This window comes from Vipera berus (assembly GCF_964194415.1).
Source record: "Vipera berus genome assembly, chromosome: 6".
Classification (NCBI taxonomy): domain Eukaryota; kingdom Metazoa; phylum Chordata; class Lepidosauria; order Squamata; family Viperidae; genus Vipera; species Vipera berus.
In genome coordinates this window covers 83108359-83133525 of record NC_138208.1, presented here as the reverse complement: position 1 = coordinate 83133525, position 25167 = coordinate 83108359, and the positions used below count along the sequence as shown (strand labels likewise).

The following is a 25167-nucleotide window of genomic DNA, read 5'->3' as shown; positions in this document are numbered from 1 at the left end:
CAGGAGTGGGACAGATCTGAGGGTCTCTGGCAGGAGGAGGGTCTCTGGGCCAGGGCCAAGGCAGTGGGGGCCGTTCCCTCACTGTTTCCAGGATGGCTTCGCGGGCCACATGAAACCACTTCGCGGGCTGGATCCGGCCCCCGGGCCTTGTGTTTGACATGTCTGAGCTAGCATATTGACCCGGTAGGAGGGGAGACGTGTTGAAAAACACAAAGCGACCACATTGCTGAAGTCAGGTTGGCATACCAGAGAATGATTGTGGGTCCCTCCAAGTGGCAAGGGCAGTGACTGTGTGTCTTATCAACCTGGAAGCAAAAGAAATTGTGACTTCTCCTCCTTTAGATGAGTTTGGAAATTAAGATTAAAAAACAAAACAAAAAAAAACCTTTTCCCAAATGCTGCTTCCAGATGAATGGGAGTGTGTGTTTCTGCACGAGCGTCAGAGCTGGATGGATATATCCCACAATGTAAAAAAAAAAATTCTTTCTACAGATTTCAGACTACGGATTAGACTGGAACTTGAATGCTAGGATGTGCATGACTTCAAGGCCACTTTATGTTGATGCTGAGTGTTTCACGCTGCCCATTTTTGGCATCCAGATCTTCCTTCAGCTGATTTATGCAAAGGACCAGGACTAGAACAAAGATTTATTTTTTTCCTTTGATCTCCCTCTCTACCACCTGGGATAGTGATTTCATTGCTCTACATGATCTCTTGAGTTCAGAAGAGATAGCCTAGAATCTCCGTTTCTCGATCATTATCCTGATTTGCAGAACAGCCTATTTAAGAAAGAACTCTTCTATACATTGCATTGAAGAATGTAATTGTTGCTGATCTTCTAACTTCTGTTTAACTGTTTTGTTCCATTGTTTTGCATTTTAGTATTATTAAATTTACAATTTTGATTATAATGAGGTTTACTTGGCTGGTTTAATTAGTTGTATCAGAATGGATCTTTTTTAATTTGTTGGTACACCAAAAGAACAAATACTTGTAGTTTGGGCTGGGCTTAAAGGGGATTGAACTGAGCATTGCAATCTGGAAGGTGATCCTATTGTCAAATTCCTGCTTCAGATTTTCTCTGAAAATCAAACAGTCAAACTCCTTGCTAACAAATGTATTACCTAAGCAAAATAGGTGAGCACTTTTTAAGAAAAATCCAGTGAAAGAAAAATACAAATAAAATCTGAGTGGAAAAAAAAGCATCACACCCATTTAATCACCCACTTTTTAAACATCAAATGAAATTTTGGTCCTTCCTTCCTTCCTTCCTTCCTTCCTTCCTTCCTTCCTTCCTTCCTTCCTTCCTTCTTTCCTTCCTTCCTTCTTCCCTCCCTCCCTTCCTTCTCTCTCATCCTTCCTCCCTCCTCTTTCTTTCTTTTTCTTTCTCTCTCTCTCTCCCTCTCTCTCTCTCTCTCTCTCTCTTTCTCTTACTCAAACTACCTAATAAATCCGCTGCTATTATAATTACATATAAACAGTTGCATTTACATATACCCACACTAGTCAGTTTGAATAACTACTAAAATTAGACAGCAATTTTAACTGATAAACAGAGGAAACAGTGGGGCTTAATATGCAGGGAACTTCACAACTGCCAGCTTGTCACAGTACAAAATGTCGGTGCCTGATCATGTCACCAGAAGAAAATAGAGATTTGTTGCGTTCTCTTTTTCTCTTGAAGATCATGAGAAAGGCAGCTTTGATAGCTGAAAAATATAATACCTCCAAACATACCTCTAAAGTTATTTTAATTGATAGGAACATTCTGTCTTTAAAGCTAAGCTTTTAAGCTGTCCTCATTATCTTTGCAATATTCTCTTGATTTTTCACTGTGGTTCCTTCCCACGGAAGCCTCTTATCTTCAAGAGGCGGGGGCTGTTTGAGCCCCCAGTTCATATCTGATGTTTGCCATTAAATGCAGTAATTCCCCAATGTTGGGAGTTTTGGTGGATCAAGCTACATGTGTGTACAGATAGTCCTCAACTTGCGACCATAATTGAACCCAAACTTTATGTTGCTAAGGAAGAGAGTTGTTCAGTGGATTTTGTCTCATTTTACCACCCTCCTTGCCACAGTTGTTAAGTGATTCATTGCAGCTGTTAAGTTAGCAACATGGTTGTTAAGTGAATATGCCTTCCCCCTTGGCTTTGCTTGTCAGAAAGTCGCAGAAGATGATCACATGACCCCGGGACACTGCAACGGTCACAAATACACTCACACGCATACTGTTCTACAACTTTTCCAAAGGCCACATGTAGAGACCTGGTCAGAGTCCCTTCTCCATCTCCAAATTGGATTCTCTCCACCCTGAAAGGAATTATTGTAGGCATACATAGATCTTTTTGCACTGTCCCAAAGATGCTTTTTCACAAGGTATCTGGACTTTCTTGTTTTTCTTTGAAGACATTTCCCTTCCCATCCAAGAAGTTTCTTCAGCTCTGGCTGGATGGTGAGGAATGGTGGGAATTCCCCACCACCCAGTCAGAGCTGAAGAAGCTTCTCGGATGAGAAGCGAAACGTCTTCAAAGAAAAGACGTTATCTTTGGGATAACTATGAGCTGGATGACTGAGAATCTCCATAGACGTTTTGCATTGCACTGAATGTCAGAATTTTTTCAGGAGTCTAATATTAAATACCTTTAATTCCAATGATAATTGAAGTCTAGATGAACAGGAATAGATTGCAGAATCTAACATAAAGGTGGACAATCTGAACCAACTGAATGGTGCATGCTTGCGACTCTTGTCTTAATTTAAATGTCCCTGGTAAGATCTATCTATCTATCTATCTATCTATCTATCTATCTATCTATCTATCTATCTATCTATCTATCTCTTCCCTAATGCTTGAAAGAAACCAAAAGGCAATAAAAAGAAGTAGAATTAGACAGAGAAAAAAAGATAGGGCATGGAAGGAGATAAGACATCTCCATCTACCTTCAGCTTTGGCCTCACTCAGATCTTGCTTCAGTTTCTTCTTCAAACAGATGACTCCTGAGCAGAAAGTCATTCTTAGCTTGGCAACTTTAACACTTGTGGACCTCTGGCTGGCTGAGGAATTCTGGAGGTTGAAGTCCACAAGTCTTAAAGTTGCCAGGTTTGCAGAACCCTGCCCTAACATATTGTTTATGATGCTTATTTTCCAAAGCACCAGAAGGCAAGACAAGAAACAATGGATGGAAACTACTCAAGGATAGAAAACCTGGACTTAAGAAGAGACTTCCTAACATTGAGGATAATTAACCAGTGGAACAGCTTTCCTTCAGAAGTTGTAGGTGCTTCATCACTGGAGGTTTTTAAGAAAAGATTGGACAGACACCTGCCTGAAATAGTATAGGGTCTCCTGCTTGAGTAAGTGGTTAGATTAGAAGACCTCCAAGGTCCCTTCCAGATCTATTCTAATTGATTGATTTGCACATTATAGAAATACTCAGGAAAACCATGAAGGGAAAAACGGATGCTAAGAATAAAACAATGAACTACATCTATATTTATAAACTGTATTCACTCCTCACTGAACCCCCCATTGCTAGATTTCAACAATGTTATTTTTCATTTAGACTTTGTTATTTCAGCATAAAAAAAACTATTTTGCAAGTGAAGACGGTTGCTAGTTTACAATGTGGAGAGACTGAAAATGTTCTGTTCTCTCCATCTGCCTACATGAAAAACTGAAGGATCCTAAACATATTTAGGATTCCTCGGTGGTGGAATTTTCTCCTGAAGTAAAATATGTGTTTGTTTGCTGGGTTGCCTTAGCTGACAGTGGAAATGTGCTTTGCAAAGCTTATCTCTGAGGAAGGCAGGTCTTGTAGACTTCCATACTTGGTTACAGATCTTTCTTCTCTGGGGCTAGTTTATTCATAAGTTTGTACATCCATCTTCCTTTTTGCCTGGTCTGCAAACAGTTACATAGGTTAGCCTAAAGCTAGAGTACCTGGTAGATAACACAAATCATGGAAATGGGGGGGAAAATGACATTATGTATGCAACAGCACATTGTGGTGCAAATCCTGGCTGTTCATTGAAGTTGTGTCTCAACATCGGACTCCAGTGTGTAAATCAAAAGGTTTGGTTGTGAGATTGCAACACATGCTTTATTATCTCCCCTACCTTCCTCTGCCTTGTAAATGCTTCTGTGCCATATGGTGTGCCCATCCACCATGCCCACAGCGCAATACTAGCTGCTGGTTATCTACCAGGTCATGTTAAAAGTTTTAAGCAGGTGGCAACAGCTGGTCAATTCTGGCTGATTGCCAAGCTAAGCAAGATGAGGCTTGGTTAGTATTTGGATGGGAGACTGATTGAGAACTCTTGGGTAGTTGTTAGACTTTTTTTTTGCTAACAAAGAAAAGAAATCATCAAGCTTTTTCCGTAATGCTGCTAAGAAAACCGCATGGATGAAATCACTTTGAGTTAAGTTTGATTTCAGGATATCGTCATCATAAAAAGGTAAAGGTTCCCCCGCACATGCGTGCTAGTCGTTTCCGACTCTAGGGGCCGGTGCTCATCTCCCTTTCAAAGCCGAAGAGCCAGCGCTTGTCCGAGGACGTCTCCGTGGTCATGTGGCCGGCATGACTAGACGCCAAAGGCGCACGGAACGCTGTTACCTTCCCACCGGAGTGGTCCCTATTTTTCTACTTGCATTTTTACGTGCTTTCGAACTGCTAGGTTGGCAGAAACTGGGACGAGTAACAGGCGCTCACTTTGTTCCGCGGCACTCGGGATTCAACCTGCCAAACTGCCGACCTTCTGATCGACAAGCTCAGCGTCCTAACCCACTGAGCCACCGCGTCCCTTTTATCGTCATCATAATCAAACTTATATGCCACCCAACTCTCAGTGACTATGGGAAACTCGTAACCTTCAAATATTAAAACAAACAAAATCCCAAAGCATGAAAGATATCAATAAAGGAGAATATTTGTAACTCAAGGTTGAAATGAGGGGTACTTGGTGCTCTCTGAGCTTGACTGTTTTCTTGCAGACGTTTCATTACCCTTCTAAGTAACATTATCAGTGCTACTGACTTTGGGTAATGAAAGGTCTGCAAGAAAACAACCAAGCTCAGAGAGCATCAAGGACCCCTCGTAAAAGATATTTATAACCTCTTGAAGCACTTTGAGCAGGATCCCTGACAAAATAACTTCTCCTGCATAAATCTCTGCTGTTTATGACCCCTGCTCTGTGGAATAGCCTTCTTCTAGTTTAAAGCACATGCAAAGCACATTTCAATGTAAATGCAAATGCATTTCAGCAATGATCCGTCTTAAAGACACGTTCACTCAACTCCCCTTGTGATAACTCAGGAGGGGTCCAACGCCACTACTTATGGACAGAGATATATATTTAATTTTACTGCACTTTCCTTTTTTTTTAATTGTCTGTTAAGTTTTCTTTCAAACGATATTAAAATGCATTTTAATACTGCACACTGTCTGGAGACGCACAGCGGGAGGGATGGTAGAGAAAGGGCTAAAAACAACAGACGGTAAGCTAAAATAAAGGGAAGTCAAACAGAACGAGGCCTGAGAAAGGCGCAAGATAATTTCCCATTTCAACAAGAATGGCATCAGATCGATTTCCACCCCACTCTTGAAAAGAACTCATGCCAAATTCGAAAGAGGAGATTACGGGGAGAGAGAAAGAGAGAGACAGGAAAAGAAAGATTTCCTCAGCATGGGGCAAAATCTGGCACCCGGTAACTGCAGGTTGTAGGGATATCTCAAAATCACCTTCCACTATTTGGGTGATAGGCTGAATTATACAATATTACCGTAGGCTTTTGTTATCTCTGTAATATTGCCAGATTTAATAAGGAGGGATGGCATCCAAACAAAACAGAGACCTATTACATCGTACTAATTTCAGCAAGAGAGTTAAACACTACCTTAATTATCTCCTCCTGAATTAAAGTACACGTTCCATCTCCCTATTATATGGGACTACCATGGCTTCCTTTCTGAAGGATTTCCCTTGTCAACAGACCCATTTTAGCTTTAGAAATACTGCACGGTTAGCTCGGGCAAATGCTGAAGTCACTAGACCTTCAAAATTTGGGCTGGCCTCGTACTTCCACAAGACCAGAGTCAATCAGCTGCTCAGAGTTTTAGGAGCACATCCATTAAGATCAGATTCTAATGCAAGATTTGAGATTTCACGGTGGCAAGAATCTAGTTCCAATTTCTGAGTCGGGGATTCTAAGGCAACGAAATAAAATTAAACGGGAGTTAAGATTTGATTTCATAAAAGATTCAACCACAAGCTATCAGTCATGAAGCAAAGAGGTGTGCTGAACCTATTCGGAAAGTGTCCTACTCCGTTTTAAAAATAAAGTCTTTAAACAGTGTTAAGAAAGTAAGCTTTTTCTAGGAAACTGCAGTTTTTTAAAACTCTTGTAAGTGACTATACAGGTAACATACCATTCATTTAGTAACTATTCAAAGTTATGACTATTGCAGCATTCTTGTGGTTAGAGAAACACAATTCAGGTGCTTGGCAACTCAAGTACCTATATTTAGGTTAGATAACCTTTATTGTCATTTTTTCCTGTGGGCACAATGGCACACATTAACAAAATGAAATTTAGTTGCTTCCTCTCAAAGTATATTGCTTAATGATTGAGTGCCAGTCCCAATTCTGGTCACTAAATGACTTCTCTCCTGAATAAATAGAAGTTAGAGACAGGAACCATTTTGTCCTGTCTCAGTTAGGGGACTGGAGGCTAAAACATATAAGGAATGGTTGCTGGAATTGGGTATGTCTAGTTTAATGAAGAGAAGGACGAGGGGGGACATGATAGCAGTCCTCCAATATCTGCGGGATTGCCACAAAGAGGGAGTCAAACTATTCTCCAAAGCACCTGAGGGCAGGACAAGAAGCAATGGGTGGAAGCTAATCAAAGAGAGAAGCAACCTAGAACTAAGGAGAAATTTCCTGACATAACAATGTATTAGTGGAATAACCTGCCTCCAGAAGTTCTGAATGCTCCATCACTGAAGGTTTTAAGAAGAGACTGGGCAACCATTTGTCTGAAATGGTATAGGGTTTCCTGCCTGAGCAGGGGGTTGGACTAGAAGACCTCCATGGTCCCTTCCAACTCTATTATTATTATTATTATTATTATTATTATTATTATTATTATTATTATTATTATTATTATTATTATTATTATTATTATTCAACCAGGTACCTCCTTAAAATGTAGGATGTTCCAAAGTAGTGCAGTTTTTTGTAGCATTGATGGAGTTGTTGTTGTTGTTGTTGTTGTTATTATTATTAATAATAATAATCTATGCATTCAAGCAAATGACTGAACGGGGCCGGATTCATCCTCTCTGGTTGCACTAAGGCTGGAATCCAAGAATATCCAAGCTGGCAATATGTCTCCTATCATTTGTACATGGAGCCACAGTGGAGAACCACTGATGTAAATAATATACTATGAACTAAAGATATAATCTGTAGTACACACAATAGATCAATTATTGTGTACTGTAGCAGACCCATTCATGCAGTGAAGATGACTCACCCAGTACAAGATGAGACACAGACAGACAAGTACCAGAGAGGAAAAATGAAAACATTTTTCTTTGTTTCTTTTACGATTGTTGAAGGTATGAATGGAAAGAATGAATGGCGGGATTGAAATAGCTGAAAAACTATAGACAGGCTGAATGCAGAGCCCAAAATGAATTATGTTAAAGGTCAGACTAGGAAGAGTTAAGGAAGGATCACAAAAGGCAGAGAACAGCCAAGTCTCAGTCAATAAAAAGAAAACCAGAGCCAAAAAGAATATCAAGGAGAAATAAAACTAGAATCTTCCTCCTGCCAATCAAATCTGCCTAAATAATTCTAGGAGAAGAGTGAGAGACACAAACAATCCATCAATATTCCTCCAGGTATTTGTGGTTTGTAGGACATTAAATTAATTGACTGACTACTCATATCAGTGTAAGACAGACTAACACAACAGCTATAAAGAGACATGCAATTTTATTTACAGGTATCCATCCATAAGGAGGTCATCAACTTAGAAGGTAAAGACTTAAGAATAACCTCACTGGATCAGGCTAAGATCACTTTAGTTCAACATTGTGCTTCTCAAAAGGCCAGCCAGATGTGTCTGGGGAGCTTGTGAGCATAACATGGAGAGCTACACCTATCCCACCATTGTTCCCTGCAACTGGAACTTGGAAGCATGTTGTTCCTGATTCAGAAGAAACACAGTCTTGATTAGGTCTGTTCTTTGTGAACGTACTGTATTTAGTTCAGACTAAATAAATACATTGGCTGTTCTCGCAGGTAAATTCCTGACAGAATCCATGACACATGGCATGACACCATTGTGCAAATTATATACTTTATTATACACGTCGCCAGTGCTTTTTTTGTAAAAGAAAAAGGTGCCGAAACTCACACATGTCATACAACCCGCCTTGCCTACCCTACAAGGCTCCATCCAAAAAAAGGTGCCGGAACTCCGTTCTGAGCGTTCTATGACAAAAAAAAGCCCTGCACATCGCAATGGGATCCTTGGTGCTCTCTGAGCTTGGTGGCTTTCTCGTAGATGTTTCATTACCAAACTAAGCTACATTATTGGTGTTGTACTGATGATGTAACGTTTCCTCCATTCAGAATCAGGAATTTCTGCTCAGCATTGCCTGCCACCTTACAGCTTAGAGCTCAATCCTACACACGGTTCCGTTTTGTTTTGTGTCCGGAAGGTATTAATAACAGTATACTAGATAATATTTTGGTCTATCACTAAGATCTTTTGGATCTCCTTGAAGAAAAGATTCCCTCCGTGTGTGTCCTTACTCTCTTGACCTCTTTTAACCTTTTGACAGTAAACATCCTTTACTACCGGATCCAAAGTTGCAAAAAAAAAAAACCAAGAGAAGAGAAAGCACATGGATTTCAACAATCCCTGAAGACATGTGAAGGAATGACTAACACTCACATAGATCTTAGCTCTTTTGTTTAAGGTAGGGGTTATCCAACCTTGGCAACTTTAAGACCTGTGGACTTATGCTGATTGGGGAATTCTGGGAGTTGAAGTCCACAGGCCTTTTAAAGTTGCCAAGGTTGGATACCCTTGGTTTAAAGGTTTTTTGTTTTTTTGGCCCTCTCTTTGCTTTCCATCTGAAAAAAGGAAAAACAAAAAAACAAAAAAAAAGAACAAGGATAACAATCAAAGGAGGCCTGGTAGTTCTGAATCCATCTGACTGCAAGAAACATTAAATAGTTCCATGTCTGCAAAAGAGTTGCTGCTTCTAAAGCAGGAATGTCAAATTCAATTTCATTGAGGGCCGCATCAGCATTGCGGTTGCCCTCAGGGGGCTGGGTGGGTGTGGCCAGGGTGGGCGTGGCCTACTGGGTGGGTGTGGCTAGAGTGCGTATGGCCTACTGGGTGGGCGTGGCCAGCTCTACATCGTTCACATCAAGGGTGCCTATGGGGGCCTGGGCAGGAGTGGGACAAATCTGAGGGTCTCTGGCAGGAGGAGGGTCTCTGGGCCAGGGCCAAGGAAGTGGGGGCCGTTCCCTCACTGTTTCCAGGATGGCTTCGCGGGCCGCGTGAAACCACTTCGCGGGCCGGATCTGGCCCCCGGGCCTTGTGTTTGACATGTCTGTTCTAAAGCATTTGGAATATTAATTGGGATTTTAATTGTATTTTAACTGGGGTTTTATTTCAAGGTCAATATACGTAATCTTTTTAATTGATTTTAAGTTTTGTAATTTGTTGTATTGTTTTTAAAAACCTTGTGAACCGCCCTGAGTCCTACGGGAGAAGGGCGGTATATAAATCTAATAAATAAAATAAAATTAAATAATTAAATAATTAAATAAATAAATAAATAAATAAATAATAAATAAATAAATAAATAAATTTGAACTGCATTAGCTAAAAAGGTTTAAAATTTAAACGTTATCCTACTGATCAGCTTCCTTACTTCTGTTTCTCCTCCCTCAAAAGCGGATCATGCCAAACCCTTCAGACTTTTGATTCCAGCTTCCAGATGACAGGATCTTACGTAACACATAATTGATTACTCTTTCTAAATGGAGAAGAGCCCCCTCGCCCTAGCCCCCAATCATACCTACTTTCCTGGTCTTCCAACTTGTTTGGTATTACTTAAATTGAATTATCCATTCCAGCCCATATGTAGACAGATTCTGCCTAGACTATTTATCTCAACATTCTGCACCTAAAAGATTATCCTTTTAAATCCATACATAGAATCTATGTAACATGTGTCTTTAATTCATAGACACTGATGAGCTATAGTGTCACTGAACAGATTATTTCTCTTAATCCATTATTGGCAGTTATAAGAGTCGGGTTTTTAAAAAAAAATTGGAAGAAAATCCATATAGCCTGTCTTTAGTTTAAGGCAAAGTAAATTCTGTCATATATGAGAGAGAGTTTGATCTAAATATCCATTGCTGATGCTTTGAGCCACACCTTCCAAGCACACATTGATTTTAAACTAACAGGGATTTAATAGGTGATGTTTATTTATTTTTTATTTATTTTAATTCCATTTATATCCCGCCCTTCTCCGAAGACTCAGGGCGGCTTACAATCTAAGAAGCACAAATCAATGTGCTTAGCAATAGCCTTCATTCTATGTATATGCCTGCTTATTAGGGCTTTCACCCCCCCCCCAAGCGGCATTATTACAAAGTCAGCTTAATTGCCCCCAACAATCTGGGTCCTCATTTTACCTACCTCGGAAGGATGGAAGGCTGAGTCAACCTTGAGCCTGGTGGGACTCGAACCTGCACTAATTGCAGGCAGCTGGTGTTACTTAAGGAGGCATTAGCCCACTGCTCCACCAAGGCACTGTTTAGGCATGTTAAAACCAGAATTTCTGCTTGCACCGTGTTCTTTTAAACCTGGAGTTAGGGAATGGTGAGTTTTGTCCAAGGCAAAACTGATCACAATTGGATGAGATGGTTAGCATTTCTTGCTAACTAGCACCTACATGAAAATGTAAGGCAAGAAACAAACTACACATTACACAGAGTTAGCAGAACAGTTGTGGGCTTCTGTTTCTCTGGCCCTGAAAACATTGGTGAACATCACTTGATTTCAGCTCGGTCCAAAAGCCATATACAAACTTGAACCAACAGTATATTAAGTCTAGCTTTTTGGTAACAGGCAGTCCTCGACTTACAACATTTTGTTTAGTGACTGTTCAAAGTTTCCGCGACATTGAAAAAAAGTGACTTATGACCGTTTTTCACATTTATTATAACCGTCGAAGCATCCGCACGGCCACATGATCAAAATTGAGATTCTTGGCCACTGGTTCATATTTATGACGGTTTCTATTTATGGTGGGGTCATGTGATCAGCTTTTGCAATCTTCTGACAAGCAAAGTCAATGGAGGAAGCCAGATTCACTTAACAACACTGTTACTAACCTAACATCACTTAACAACGGTGGTGAGAAAGGTCATAAAATGGGGCAAAACTTGCTTAACAATTGTCTCACTTAGCAACAGAAATTTTGGGCTTAATTGTGGTCGTACGTTGAGGACTACCTGTGTTTCAAAATGACCAAACCAACTGAACTTCCAGAGAAGGAGAATTTTGATGCCACAACTTCAGAGTCACCTCTAGACTCTTAATACATTTGTGCTGCTTGCTACAAACAGGTTAGCCTTTCCTACACTTTTTACAATAATTGTCACAAAAAATGCTGGCGATGCTCCATTTGTCAAAGGAGACACAACCCACGAGCAGCATAAGGTGCCCATTATTAGTGACACAACATAAACCAGAGCTAGCTTCGTTGACTTTGCTCTTCTGAAGGAAACAAGGCTCTGAATTCATCCCAAATGTGTACATATATTGACAGGAAGATATACAAACATATCAAGTTAGTTTTGATGCCTTGTATATTTGAAATTCCAGGGCTTCTCTAATACACTTGGAATATGTTCTTGATTAAGGATTCTCACTTCATGAATTTGTGAAATTCAGCACAGATGATGTTTACAGTGATTTTTCGGTTCAGCTTCCTCACACAGAGATCCAAAGCTGGTATTGGAAGAAGAGCATTCCAATAGATATTTCACCATAGATATTAGGGGTTTTTCCCCCCCTTTCGTAAGCAATCAAGTTGGCAGTCTTGCACATTTAGAGTTGATACTATGATTGGGATAGGATGGGACTGCCTGATGCTCAGCATGGAGACCAGATAAACTGTAAAAGGTTTTTTTTTTAATACGTTCTTTTTGTTTTATAATGCGTTTGTGATCGTTTCTATTAACTGGTAAAATCTATTGGTGAAAACATAACTACTGGGAGCAAAACACATGGCTTTCATGCAAGTGAGAATGCAGTCCCTTAACACGGAGTGGAAATTCCACCTGTTTTTTTTTTAAATGTGCATTGCACACACTCTGCAACCCTGTTTTTGTTTTTACTTGCAGTGGCTTTTTATAGTTTTAATATGGGTTTTTATTTTATTTTTTGTTTTGAGGTTTTTGGATTAGGAGTCGCCCAGAATTTGTTACAAGACGGGCAGCTATCTAAATGTTATTTTATTTATTTGTTAAATTTATGTGCCACTGTTCTCACTGATAAAGCAGTCTTGTAATAAATGAATGAATGAATAAATAAAATTTCAGAATTTCTCTTGGCAGCATCCGTGCAATATATTTCGCCAAATTCACATCACTCACACAAGATAAGAAGAAAACAAGCCAGATGCCTCCAAGGATGTACAATCTATTAGCTTATATAACAGGGTTAATAGGAATTTCTCATCTACATGTAGTCCTGGACTTACAACCATTCATTTAGTGAATGTTTGCAGTTACAACGACACTGGAAAAAGGGACGTATGACCTTTTTTCACACTTATGACTGTTGCAGCATCCCATGGTCACATAATCAAAATTCGGATGCTGGGCAAACGGTTCATATTTATGACGGTTGTAGTGTTCCAGGGTCTGGTTCCATGCTGGCTCAGGAATTCTGGGAGTTGAAGTTCACGGATCATAAAAGGGCCTTAATTCCCCACCACTGCACTAGCCTATCACCCTATCTCACTATGGGGAGAATCTGAGATGGAAAGAATAATATCTACCAGCTAAGAAATTATGTGAACACTGTATCGACTCAAAAAAAAAAAAGGCATCAGGAATCTTTCTTTTGTTTCGTTTCCTTCATTGTACTTTTACCAGGGCTTCTTTTTCCTAATGTAAGGCATGATTTGGGAAGGGCGAATGAAATAAAATGCAAACCAAATAAACGGATATCAATGTTCTAAACAAGGAGTAGTTTTAGGTCCAGGAAGTCCTCGACTTACGACATTTCATTTAGTGACCTTTTGAAGTTACAACAGGACTGGAAAAAGCGACTCATGATCAGCTTTCACACTTACGTCAGTTGCAGCATCCCCGAACCGTCACATGACCAAAATTCAGATGCTTGGCAACTGGCATGTATTCATGACAGTTCCGGTGTCCCCAGGGGTCGCGTGATCCGCTTTCGCGACCTTCTTGGCAAGCAAAGTCATTGGGGAAGCCAGACTCGCTTAGCAACTGTGTTAGTAACTTAACAACTGCAGTGGTTTACTTACCAACTGTAGCAAGAAAGACTGTAAAATGGAACAAAACTCACTGGACAACTGTCCCGCTTAGCAACAGAAATTTTGGGCTCAATTGTGGTCGTAAGTCAAGGACTACCTGTAGAGAATCTTAAAATGCTTGCACAGACAAGCTCGGAGTCTGTCTTTCTCTCCTTCTCTTCTTTCTGGAGGTATCTCACGAAGCATCCTAGGAGCATCTTACGAGTCAGACGGGAATCGAGAGTACCAACCAATCAATGTGCACATCAGAGGCATACAGAAAAGTTGTATTTTTCTCTATGAAATGACAGGCTGCCTTCATTCTTTTCTTTTTTTCTTTTTCTTCTCAAAAGTAAAGAGAAGTTCAATGAAATTTTCATGAGTCGAGTCCAGGCACGATGTACAAAGCCAGGTGGAGAGGCTTTTATCTTGATGCTGTATCTGTCAACTTGCAGATTTTGACACACATACACACACACACACACACAAATAGGTCTGATGCCCTATTTATCCAAAGTGGCATGGGGAGGGTAAATATATGAACCAATTAATTAAATGGAAGAGCTGAACAACCTTTAATAATGACCTTCTGTTCGTGAATGGGGAGAAACAGGCTTCGTCTCAATCCTGCCAAGACTGAGTGGCTGTGCATATCGGCATCTTGGGTTAACCAGACTATTCCACCTTTAACGATGGGGGGTGAGGTGTTACCCCCCGTTGATAGGGCTCGCAACTTGGGCGTCCTCCTGGATTCACGGCTCAATTTTGAAGATCATATAGGAGCCGTGACCAGGGGAGCTTTTGCCCAGGTTCGCCTGGTGCGCCAGTTGCGACCCTATCTGGACCGAGATGCCCTACGCACAGTCACTCATGCGCTCGTGACCTCCCGTCTAGACTACTGCAACGCTCTCTACATGGGGCTGCCCTTGAGGACCACTCGGAGGCTTCAGCTGGTGCAGAATGCGGCCGCGCGAGTTGTGATGGGGGTTTCCCGATACTCCCATGTAACACCTCTACTCCGCGAGCTGCATTGGCTTCCGGTTGCCCTCCGGGTGAGATTCAAGGTGCTGGTGATGACCTATAAAGCCCTGAATGGCTTGGGTCCGGGTTATCTGAGGGAACACCTGCTGCCAGCATCAAGCTCCCTTCGTCCAGTGCGCTCCCACAGGGAGGGTCTTCTCAGGGTGCCGCCGATAAAACACTGTTGGCGGATAACACCCAGGGGGAGGGCCTTCTCTGTGGGTGCGCCTGCCCTCTGGAACCAGCTGCCCGTGGAGCTTAGGACTGCCCCCGACCTTCGCACATTTCGCCGGGACCTGAAGACCTGGCTCTTTGAGTTCTCCGGCCCAGGCTGAGAATTTTTAACTGGGTTTTTTTAATTTTAGGGATAATTTAATCTTTTTTAATTTGTTTTTAACTTTTGTACTGGTTGTTTTAAATACCCTGTAAACCGCCCTGAGTCCTTCGGGAAAGGGCGATATATAAATCTAATAAAATAAATAAATAAATAAATAAATAAATAAGCAAGTACACCTCTAATACATGTGGGTTAAGCTAGTTTGGGTAATGAATGTCTGCAAGAAAACAACCAAGATCAGAGAGAACCAAGGATCCCTCATTTCAACCCTGAGCTACACATATTCTCCTTTATGGAACTTCTGAAGGCAATAAGAATCGACTTCAGGGGAAACAAGTTCTCTGGTAGGTCTTCTTCTACACGTCTTCTGCTTCTGCACACCTTTCCCCACAATTTTACCTCCCTTTTTTCAGTTAAAAACCACATTGACCTCCACTGGGAAAAGTTTAGCCAGAGTGTTGTGTCTGTCTATCATGAATTCTCCAAAGAGGAAGATCTGGCCTCTCTTTTAAAAAACAGGACTTACAAGAGACAATGACATCTCAGCCAACTTTCCGGGAAAGAGCCTGGTTTGATTGTTTTGCCCAAAGAGAACACAACTAGAGATGACGCTTTGCTGGAATCTGTTTTTTTTTCCCCAGATCCAAAAGAGTGGAAGCAACTGAGTAAAAATATACTGAGTAGCTGGGTTTAGGAATCAACAGCATTAGAATTTTGCCAGGATAGGAATAAGGCATCGTCTGGGGGAGAAGCTCTGCTTTGCAAAGTTATACTTGCCCTTTGACCACCTTCACTGTCGTTTGCAGTTGAGATTCTTCTTGAGAATCTCATGAATTTCCCTTGTGAAACCACTAGATCCTTGCAGCAGGACTCTTAAGATGGACTCTTGATTTCTTCTTCTTGACTACCTCTTTGATTCAGCCTTCGGCTACCAAATTAAGAAAATCAGGCTACAAACAGACAACTGTTTTATCTATAAGAGGCAACTCATCTCAGATTTTCTAGTCCACTTCTCACAGCTTTTCCCCTACATTAGATCAGCTATGCCAATTACTTAAAGAGTGATTTATGGTAATTACAGCTGTAAAGCACCATGCAAGAGGAGGTTGCAATGTCTTCTCGTTGCTGTCATTAATGCTCCTTTGCTTAAAAGAAACTAACAGGGTAAAACAGCGGGGAGGGAGATCTTGAGGGCTGTAAGTTGGCCCTATGTTAGGGTATGAACCTGGGCAAATGCCCGAAAAGGCAACTTTTCAATCTTGATTGACTGATACATTTATATTTCTTTATTTTCATTGGTGGCCCACAAATTTGATCCCAATGTTCCTGGCCGCCAGCACGTGATTTTAAAGTAGCAATCTATCAGAATTTTTTTAGTAAAAAGTTTGATTTATGGTTGTTGGTTTTTTAAAAAAAAATACAGTGTGTGTGTGTGTGTGTGTGTGTGTGTGTGTGTGTGTATAAAATTGCATCCATCATGACGTAAGTGTTGTCCCCTTGGACAAGCCTCCTTCCAAAGAGAAGGAGAAGCTAATTTTGAGGTGCAGGAAAGTGCTTTGCGATCTTGACCAAATAAATTTCCTGTACTCCCTAACTTCTAATCCTGGGATCAAATTCTGAAGCAAAGCCCCGGTGATCTAAGTAATATGCCAGACAGCAGAGGGATGGAGAAACGGGCCTATATTTGCTTATTTATCCTATTTATACAACTGCTGAGACAAAGGTACAAGAGTTTGACTTTGCCTTTTGGGAAGTTTATAAATGGTGATCACGTGACCCAGGGACAGGGCAAAGGTCATAAACCCATGCCAGTTGCCAAGCGCCTCAATTCTGATCACCAACGACCGTTGGGATGTAAGTCGTAAGTGTGAAAACTGGTCATAAGTCACTTTTTCCTGTGCCGTTGTAACTTCAAACGGTCCCCAAAGGAATGGTGGCAAACCAAGGATTTGTGCTGCCATATCTTTTTTTTCCCTTTTTCTTGCATTCTAGTCTTTTGTGAATAGAAATAAGCTTTACCTTTTATTTCTCCAAAGTTCCCTGATCCCATGGCAAGGAGCTTGTCTTTCCAATCTTTTGATAGTAGTTTTTCAATACTGGGGGTTTCTGAATGAAGAGAAAGAGAAGCGGAAAAATAAAATAAAAGGAATCAGCCTGACTGATCACACAATAGAACTCATTAAAAGTCTATCTGCTAAAAATAAGTGTGATCCCATCTCAGACCCCAGTTCATAATGACTTCATCAACATACTGATAACAGGGGAAAGCATGGTTAAAAAAAAAAGAAGAAGAAGAATGCGTTTTGTCACCCGCTGTTTCAAAATCATTAGCTTTTCCTCTTTCTGAACAAAGCTGTTCCATATGACAATGGGAAAGGCAGAAACCTGGCATGTATTGTTTTTCAATTTAGAGAACAAGTTTCTGCTCATAATGGATGCTTGTCAATTTCAGGGTGTTAGCCTGCAGTCAAAAAAATATAATTATGTTGATAAAATGCACAGGGCGGGGGGGGGGGAAGAGGAGGGGAAAAAAAACAAGGCAAAGAATTAGTGGCTAAATCTGCTACATGTAATTATATCCCTCGGTGTGTTTACAATTACATCCACTTTACAATGTGTTTAAACATAGTGTGGTGGTAAGCATGCTGTGGCAAGATTTTTTTTCCCCAAACCCCTCTCCCTTGTAACACAAACTCATCACAAACAAATAATAAGTGTAGCCGTTGTAATAATAATAATAATTCACAAAGAGCTCAGAATAGTAAAAACTGGCTGGGCAGTGCTTTGAATTGTATTTGAAAAGGGAGTTTCCGAAGGCGTGAAGGTGAAAATGTGGCCCTGTTTGCAACTTTCAAGTTGCCGGGTCTATTCCCGGATTCTGTTCCCAGGCAAAGGTGGGAAAAGACATGGCTGCAGCTGCGGATGAGGGGCCAAACTCTGAAGTTCAGACCCACAATCAAGTAAACAACACCCCGATCAAGAAACTGCCAAAGAGCCATAAGAATCTCTAAAATTGCCCCCATCCACCCACACAGATAGCCAAGACACCAAAATATAAACTGACAGCAAACCGCACTCCTTACTAGCACTGATGATGTTGCCTAGTTGGGTAATGAAACGTCTGCAAGAAAACAAGCAAGCACAGAGAGCGCCAGGGACCCCTCATTTCAACCCTGAGCTACAAATATTCTCCTTTAAAAAGCCAAGAATCCCACCATTCCTTACAACAAAGTCTAAAAGATTAGATTCTTGATGTTGGAGCAAGTGAACTAGAGATAATAAGCAATCCAGAAAGTGTACCGTATTTTCTGGCGTATAAGACGACTTTTTAACCCATGAAAATCTTCTCAAAAGTCAGGGGTCGTCTTATTTATTTATTTTTATTTATTTTATTTATTTAATTTAATTTGTATACCACCCGAAGGACTCAGGGCGGTGAACAGGGCAATAAATACCAAAATACCAATATACGCCGGGTGCTGAAACTTTAGGGACAGGGCTGGCTGGAAAACCTGGAGCGGATCTCCCATTTGGTCTGCGCAGGGAAAGCTTTAGAGTGAATTAGGAAAAGTTTAATCCACTTGCACTGTTTTATGTTTACATGTTTGATGACAAACAGCCTTATGTTTAAAAGTGACAGTTTTCCTACTAAGTACCTGCATGTCATAAGCATTTGAATTAAAATTACCATATTAAAATCAAATCTGATGTTTTTTTAATTTTTATTTGGTGTGCGTTGGAAGAGGGGTAGTCTTATACGGTGAGTATAGCCCAAACCCTATAATTTAACAGGAAATGTAGGGGGTCGTCTTATACGCCCAGTCGTCTTATACACCGGAAAATACGGTACATTGCTTACTTTACTGTTTCCTCAACCTTGGCAACTCTAGGATGTTAGGACTTCAACTCCCAGAATTACCCAGCCGGAAGATAGTCTGGGGAATACTAGCAGTTGAAGGCTGGGGATTCTGGGAGTTGGAAGTCCACCCGTCTTAAAGAGGCCAAGTAACATGAGTAACATTGGCTTACTTAAAAGCTATGCGTTTATGATTTTATATACTTTATCCGTACAGTTGCATTATTGATAATGCTTTCACTCTGTCCTTGCTTTTCCCATGAAACTTTTTTTTATTTTTCGTGCAATTATAAAGTACAAAACCTAATACAACCCACAGGACATTCAACTGGCTTCCAAACAATGTGATTGTATATTCTAGTCAGCAGTTAGAAAGGTTCACAGTATAATAGCTTTCAATCCTGCGATTAGTGCCGCATTCAGATAGAAAATGGAGTGCAGTAAAATATAAGTGCTCCAGTATGTTCCATCTAAATAACAATGGCCACAGTGACTATCTTTATCTTACAACATTAACCGCTATCCCCCACTTCTGTGCTCAGGTCTAATTTGAGCCAGCATTTGTCTTAACCCCTGCTTGGAAAGTGGAAAGGAGTTACATGTTAACTTTTCAAAGGAACTGTCTGGTTTAGAGACCGCACATTATTAGCAGCTGGTAAATTTCCTTTCCAGGAAGACAAGGCAGAACAATAAAAAAAGAGAGAGAGAGAGACGCAGGCAACAAATTGTTGATTAAACTGTCTAATTTGGTTTTCCTTGTTTGTTTGTTTTTCAGGCTGACATCCCCACGCTAAATGGCAGTCAAAAGCCAGGAACAAGACTGTTAAACAATCCTCGCACAATCCTCAAACGTGGCTTGTTATCCAAAGGGAAATGTATGAAGCTGATTGATGAATAGCTTAGGAAATATTTCCATATCTAATTCTCCCAAGGCTTTGATCACAGTAGCATCCTCAGCATCCTAAAATATATTGATCATGTTAGAAGAAACTGGAATAGCTTTATTTGGGGGAGGGCTTTGGACTTGCCTACTCAGCAATGCAAGAAATTGAGCTAAGCAGCCATTGTGACACCATGACTTAAGAATAACATATGTTATCTTAGTGCATTTGAATCCCCTCCCCCCTGCTACTTGCAAATTTCACAAGTGCAATCTGTTGACTCCCAACATGGAAAATGCAAAGTCTTTGCATCATTCATGATGGAGAGGGTGTGCATAAGATGGTTGCTCTACGCTAGAATTGTATGTTGTACGTTCTTGGTATCCATTACCAGTCCAAATTCTGTCTATTTCTTCAGGTTGTCGCTATTTCTCACTTTTCCCCACTCAACTCTATGGTCACCTAATGGGCAATGACAAAATCTTGGCTCCAGATAAGAGCAACAAGGAAATCTCAATGAAATTCTGGAGATGGTCATAAATTGGGCCAATCATGTGACCAAGACAATTTTATTACCTTTTTTGTGATGGACACTAATCAGACACCGCTGTTGTTAAGCAAATTCAGTGGTCGTTAAGCCAATGGGTTTGCTATGGGTGCAGTTTTGCCAAAAATCAGAAGTGTCAGTTTTTTGGCAAAACCGTCATAAAATGTGGTCACGTGACCACATTTGCAAACACCTGTAAATGCGGTCTGGTTGCCAAGTTCCTGAAGTTCAGTCAAGTGATCGTGGGGGGAACCATCAGAAGTTAGAATCCAGGTCAAAAATCATAATCCCATTTTTTGGGTTGGTTGTAAATTTGAACAGTTTCTAAGTGGTGGCACAGTGGTTAGAAAGCAGTATTGCAGGCTAATTCTGCCAACTGCCAGGAGTTCAATCCTAACCCGCTCAAGGTTGACTCAGCTTTCCATCCTTCCATGGTCGGTAAAATGAGGACCCCAGATTTTTGTGACTAAAGCACTTAAACAAATAAGTTAAATTGATTTCTTTTTTTTTAATCCCATTTATATCCCGCCCTTCTCCGAAGACTCAGGGCGGCTTACAACTTAAAGCACAAATCAATGTGCTTAGCGACAGCTTTATTCCAAATCTAATTACATCTAGAAACCTAACTATTTCTTTTTTAAAGCTTTCTACCTCGATCTAACATCTATTTCACGTTCTTATGAAGAAAAATGGATGGAAGGAATTCCAAGAGAGAAGGCAGGATATAAATCAAACCAATAATGCAATAAAATGTCCACCATAAAAACAATTAAGATAACATTTTAAAGGCAATAGGAAAGTAAGAAACTTTTCCCAAATCATAAAATGCTAATAATGTTCAACACTGTGGCAACAATGCTCATCTAAGTGTTTTCTGGAAAACACGATATTGGCACTGACGAGATGTCCTTCTTCTACAGCACCGTTGCCAGATGTTAGCCAGATGTGGAGTGTTCCATCCAGCCTGCAGAACAAGTAAATGTGGGCACTCCTACTGAAAGTGGCATTGAGAATTGAAGAAAACCTTTTTAGCAACCTTGAATAAGTAATATAAACATTGTTATTTTATTATTTATTTATTATTTATTTATTTATTTATTTATTTATTTATTTATTTATTTATTTATTTATTGTCTTTCTGGTGTTGCTTCAAAAAAAAAAACCTTGAGAAAAAAGTAAACAGGCCAAACATATCACAGTATTTGCCGTGGAAGATTGTCAGTTATTAAAAGCTAACAAACCTTCAGAAAGCAGGAATGCAGTAAAAGAAATTTATTGTGGATTAACAATAGACTACGGATGCTACAGGCACCATTTTGCTTTTAAAGCTATTGTAAGCAAGGTTCAGGACAAAGCCTTCCTCCTATGGCTAGGCTAAATGCTCACCCTTGAGCGCTGATAAAGAAACAGAAGACTTCTTTGAAACTTGTGGCTAAAGCAACAGTAACCTGATTTAAGGATATCAAAAGACCCTGGTCCAATTGACACTAGCTGTATCTCTACTGTCTTAGAGATATATTTGCATCTTCTCGAAACAAAGGTAGCTTCCGAATAGACAACCTCGTACAATGGTGGGCAAAGCTACACGGGGCAATTTTCAAAATGGCATTAAGGAATTAATCTACTAGTTCAAGGGTCTTCAAACTTGGCCCTTTCATGACTAGTGGACTTCAACTCCCAGAATTCCTCAGCCAGCGTGCCTGGCTGAGGAATTCTGGGAGTTGAAGTCCACAAGTCATCAAAGGGCCAGGTCTGAAGACCCCTGTACTAGTTGATAGGACTCCCAGTGATTATTATCAATTATGGGAATGCCATATTAAGAACCTTGGGAATTCCTAACGATTGTTAGTAAATGAGCAGTGATGGGACAGAACGTTGGCTAGCTCACTTTTATTTATTAGATTTTTATCCCACCTTTATTATTTTATTGGAAACTTCCATGATATCCCTTCTATTTTCCCCAGAAACAATAACCTTGTCAGATGGGTTGGGCTGAGAGAAAGGGACTGGCTGCAAGTCACCCAGCCAGCTTGTATGCCTAAGGTAGGACTAGAACTCACAGTCTCCTGGTTTCTAGGCCAGCACCTTAATCACTGCACCAAACGGGGTCTCTTTTGAATAAAAATAGACCTAATTCATTTATCTAATTCTCACATCAAAATAAAGACATTCTGAGTTTCACGTTTCCTCCGTTGTTGTGCTTCAGCTGTCCAACAAGAAAAATGCATTGAAATTTAGATTATTATAAAATATAGGATATACAAAATTGGGAGGAAAGGAAACCAAAACAACAACAACAAAAATGCTTTTCTAAATTCAACTGCTCCCTCCGGATATTAGGAGAATATTAAATTAAATATATTGATTGATTGATTGATATTTAGTTATATAAATAGATATTTATAGAAATATTATACATTTATAAATATAAATTAAAAATAATAAATATAAAAAGAAAAATACATATTAAATTGCAGGTCGATTTCCACACCATTTCTTTTTAATGCAAACGAATACAAACTTTATTTTATTTTTTATTTTATTTATTTATTTATTTTAATTCCATTTATATCCCGCCCTTCTCCGAAGACTCAGGGCGGCTTACAAGCTTAGCAGTAGCCTTCATTCTATGTATATGCCTGCTTGTTAGGGCTTTCACACACACCCCAAGTGGCATTATTACAAAGTCAGCTTATTGCCCCCCAACAATCTGGGTCCTCATTTTACCTACCTCGGAAGGATGGAAGGCTGAGTCAACCTTGAGCCTGGTGGGACGCGAACCTGCACTAATTGCAGGCAGCTGGTGTTACTTAAGGAGGCATCAGCCCACTGCTCCACCAAGGAGTTTGGTTTGGTAGTTACAGTACAAGGCTAGAAATCAGGAGACGGTGAGTTCTAGTCCCACTTTAAGCAAGATGCAAATCTAGTGTACACTGTTTGTGAAAGCTTGTGTCGTTGCTCACCATGCTTTCTGGAATTATAACTGCAGTTTCACCCACGACTTCCATATTGCAGGTGTGAATTGTGGAAGAGAAGAGATTCTAGTAATTGCTGCTTGCATGTATGAACTCCTTGTTTTATTTATAGCATTTAGATGGCCATCCAACTCTAGAAGAAAGAGGCTCTGGGCAGTAGACGATAAACCACTAAACCAAATAAACAATACCAGCTAAAAACTGGTGTAAACAATCAATCAGGGATCAGGTATTCATATACATTGCAATAATTGATTATTTATTTATTTATTTATTTATTTATTATTTTAAGTAACACCAGCTGCCTGCAATTAGTGCAGGTTCGCATCCCACCAGGCTCAAGGTTGACTCAGCCTTCCATCCTTCCGAGGTAGGTAAAATGAGGACCCCGATTGTTGGGGGCAATTAAGCTGACTTTGTAATAATGCCGCTTGGGGTGTGTGAGAAAGCCCTAACAAGCAGGCATATACATAGAATGAAGGCTACTGCTAAGCTTGTAAGCCGCCCTGAGTCTTCGGAGAAGGGCGGGATATAGATGTAATAAAAATAAATAAATAAAATAAATTATGCTCCCAGACAAAAGCACCAATCAAGCTGGCCCAAATGCTTAAACAGCCACGTTTCCCACTGCCTTTCTATGACTTTGCATAGAATCCAACGCAAAAGGCAGAATCTTTCTTCCCTCTAAAAAAAACAATTTTACATTTTTCTGATACTGTTAAGTCCCTGCTGTTCTGAGAATTCCATTTGTTCTTTTGCAACCTTTCTCATTCTCTTTAATAGGAAATATTTTTTTTCTTTTTTCTTAAAAAAAAACACCTTCATGAAACAGTTCTTATGGCTGACACTTTGTGCTGGACAGGAATCAATCTGAAGCACTCAAATTCCAAAAGTCATTTGTGTCCATGTCTCCTTGCTATTCTCCTAGTTATGCTACTATATACTTGACCAAAAGAAATTTGAAAGAAATTCTGAAGTGCTCAGAAAATGATAGAACAGAACAGAACAGAACAGAACAGAACAGAACAGAATAGAATAGAATAGAATAGGAGCTGGAACGGACCCTGGAGATCTTCTAGTCCAGCCCCATGCTCAAGCAGGAGAACCTATACCATTTCAGATAAGTGACTGTCTAGCATCTTCTTAAAAAACCATCTTCATGGTTTCTGGTGGCAAGCTGTTCTACTGGTTAAATGTCCTCACTGTCAGGAAGTTTCTCCTTAATACCAGGTTGCTTCTCTCTTTGATCAGTTTCCAACCATTGTTTCTTGTCCGTCCCTCTGGTGCTTTGGACAATAATTTGACCCCCTCTTCTTTGTGGCAGCCCCTCAAATACTGGAATACTGCTACCATGTCACCCCTATTTCTTCTTTTCCCTACCCCACAAAAAGAGACAACTTTTGGAAAATTGACAAATTTGGGGGTTAGTAAATAGCTGCCCCATCCAGCCCAATTTGGACAGGCTGACTTGGTATTAAACAACCAATTATTATTACATTCTGAATGCTGATAGGCTGACTTAAAGTTGCAGGAAGACAGGGCACCCTAAACAGTCAGATAACCAATACTTTTTAAGTAGTCAGTTACTAACTTTAGGAGATAGGAGGAAAAGCTGCAGTGAAGGCAGTGGTCAGAGAAGAAACATCTCAGCCCACAGAAGGAACATGGATGGAGAAAGGGGTCAGTGCTTTCAGATTTACCAGGTTCTGTTATTATAATCCAGGGCTCTCCAAACTTGGCAACTTTAAGACTTGTGGACTCAAACTCCCAGAATTACCCAGCCATTCCCTTAAAGTTGCCAAGTTTGGAAACCCCTGCTATAATCTTACAACTAAGGTGCTGTTAGTACTCATGGTTTTGGCCTCCTGACTGGACTACCACAAAGGGCGGACAGTGCTAATGAAAAAAATAAATAAATCTATTTTCAGGGATTTAACACTTCCAACATTTCTAGGGTTGAG

General features: G+C 40.3%; 1 protein-coding gene across 2 annotated transcripts in view; it reads right to left on the bottom strand.

The window, feature by feature from the left end:
• SOX5 (SRY-box transcription factor 5) overlaps positions 1-25167 on the bottom strand; it is a gene marked incomplete at its 5' end in the record, with an annotated part of 509776 nt that overhangs the window by 260373 nt on the left and 224236 nt on the right. For both annotated transcript variants that reach the window (XM_081330567.1, XM_081330566.1), the window contains one exon: positions 16967-17053. In XM_081330567.1, coding sequence (XP_081186693.1) covers positions 16967-17053 — 87 coding nt within the window. The remainder of the gene's footprint in view (positions 1-16966; positions 17054-25167) is intronic.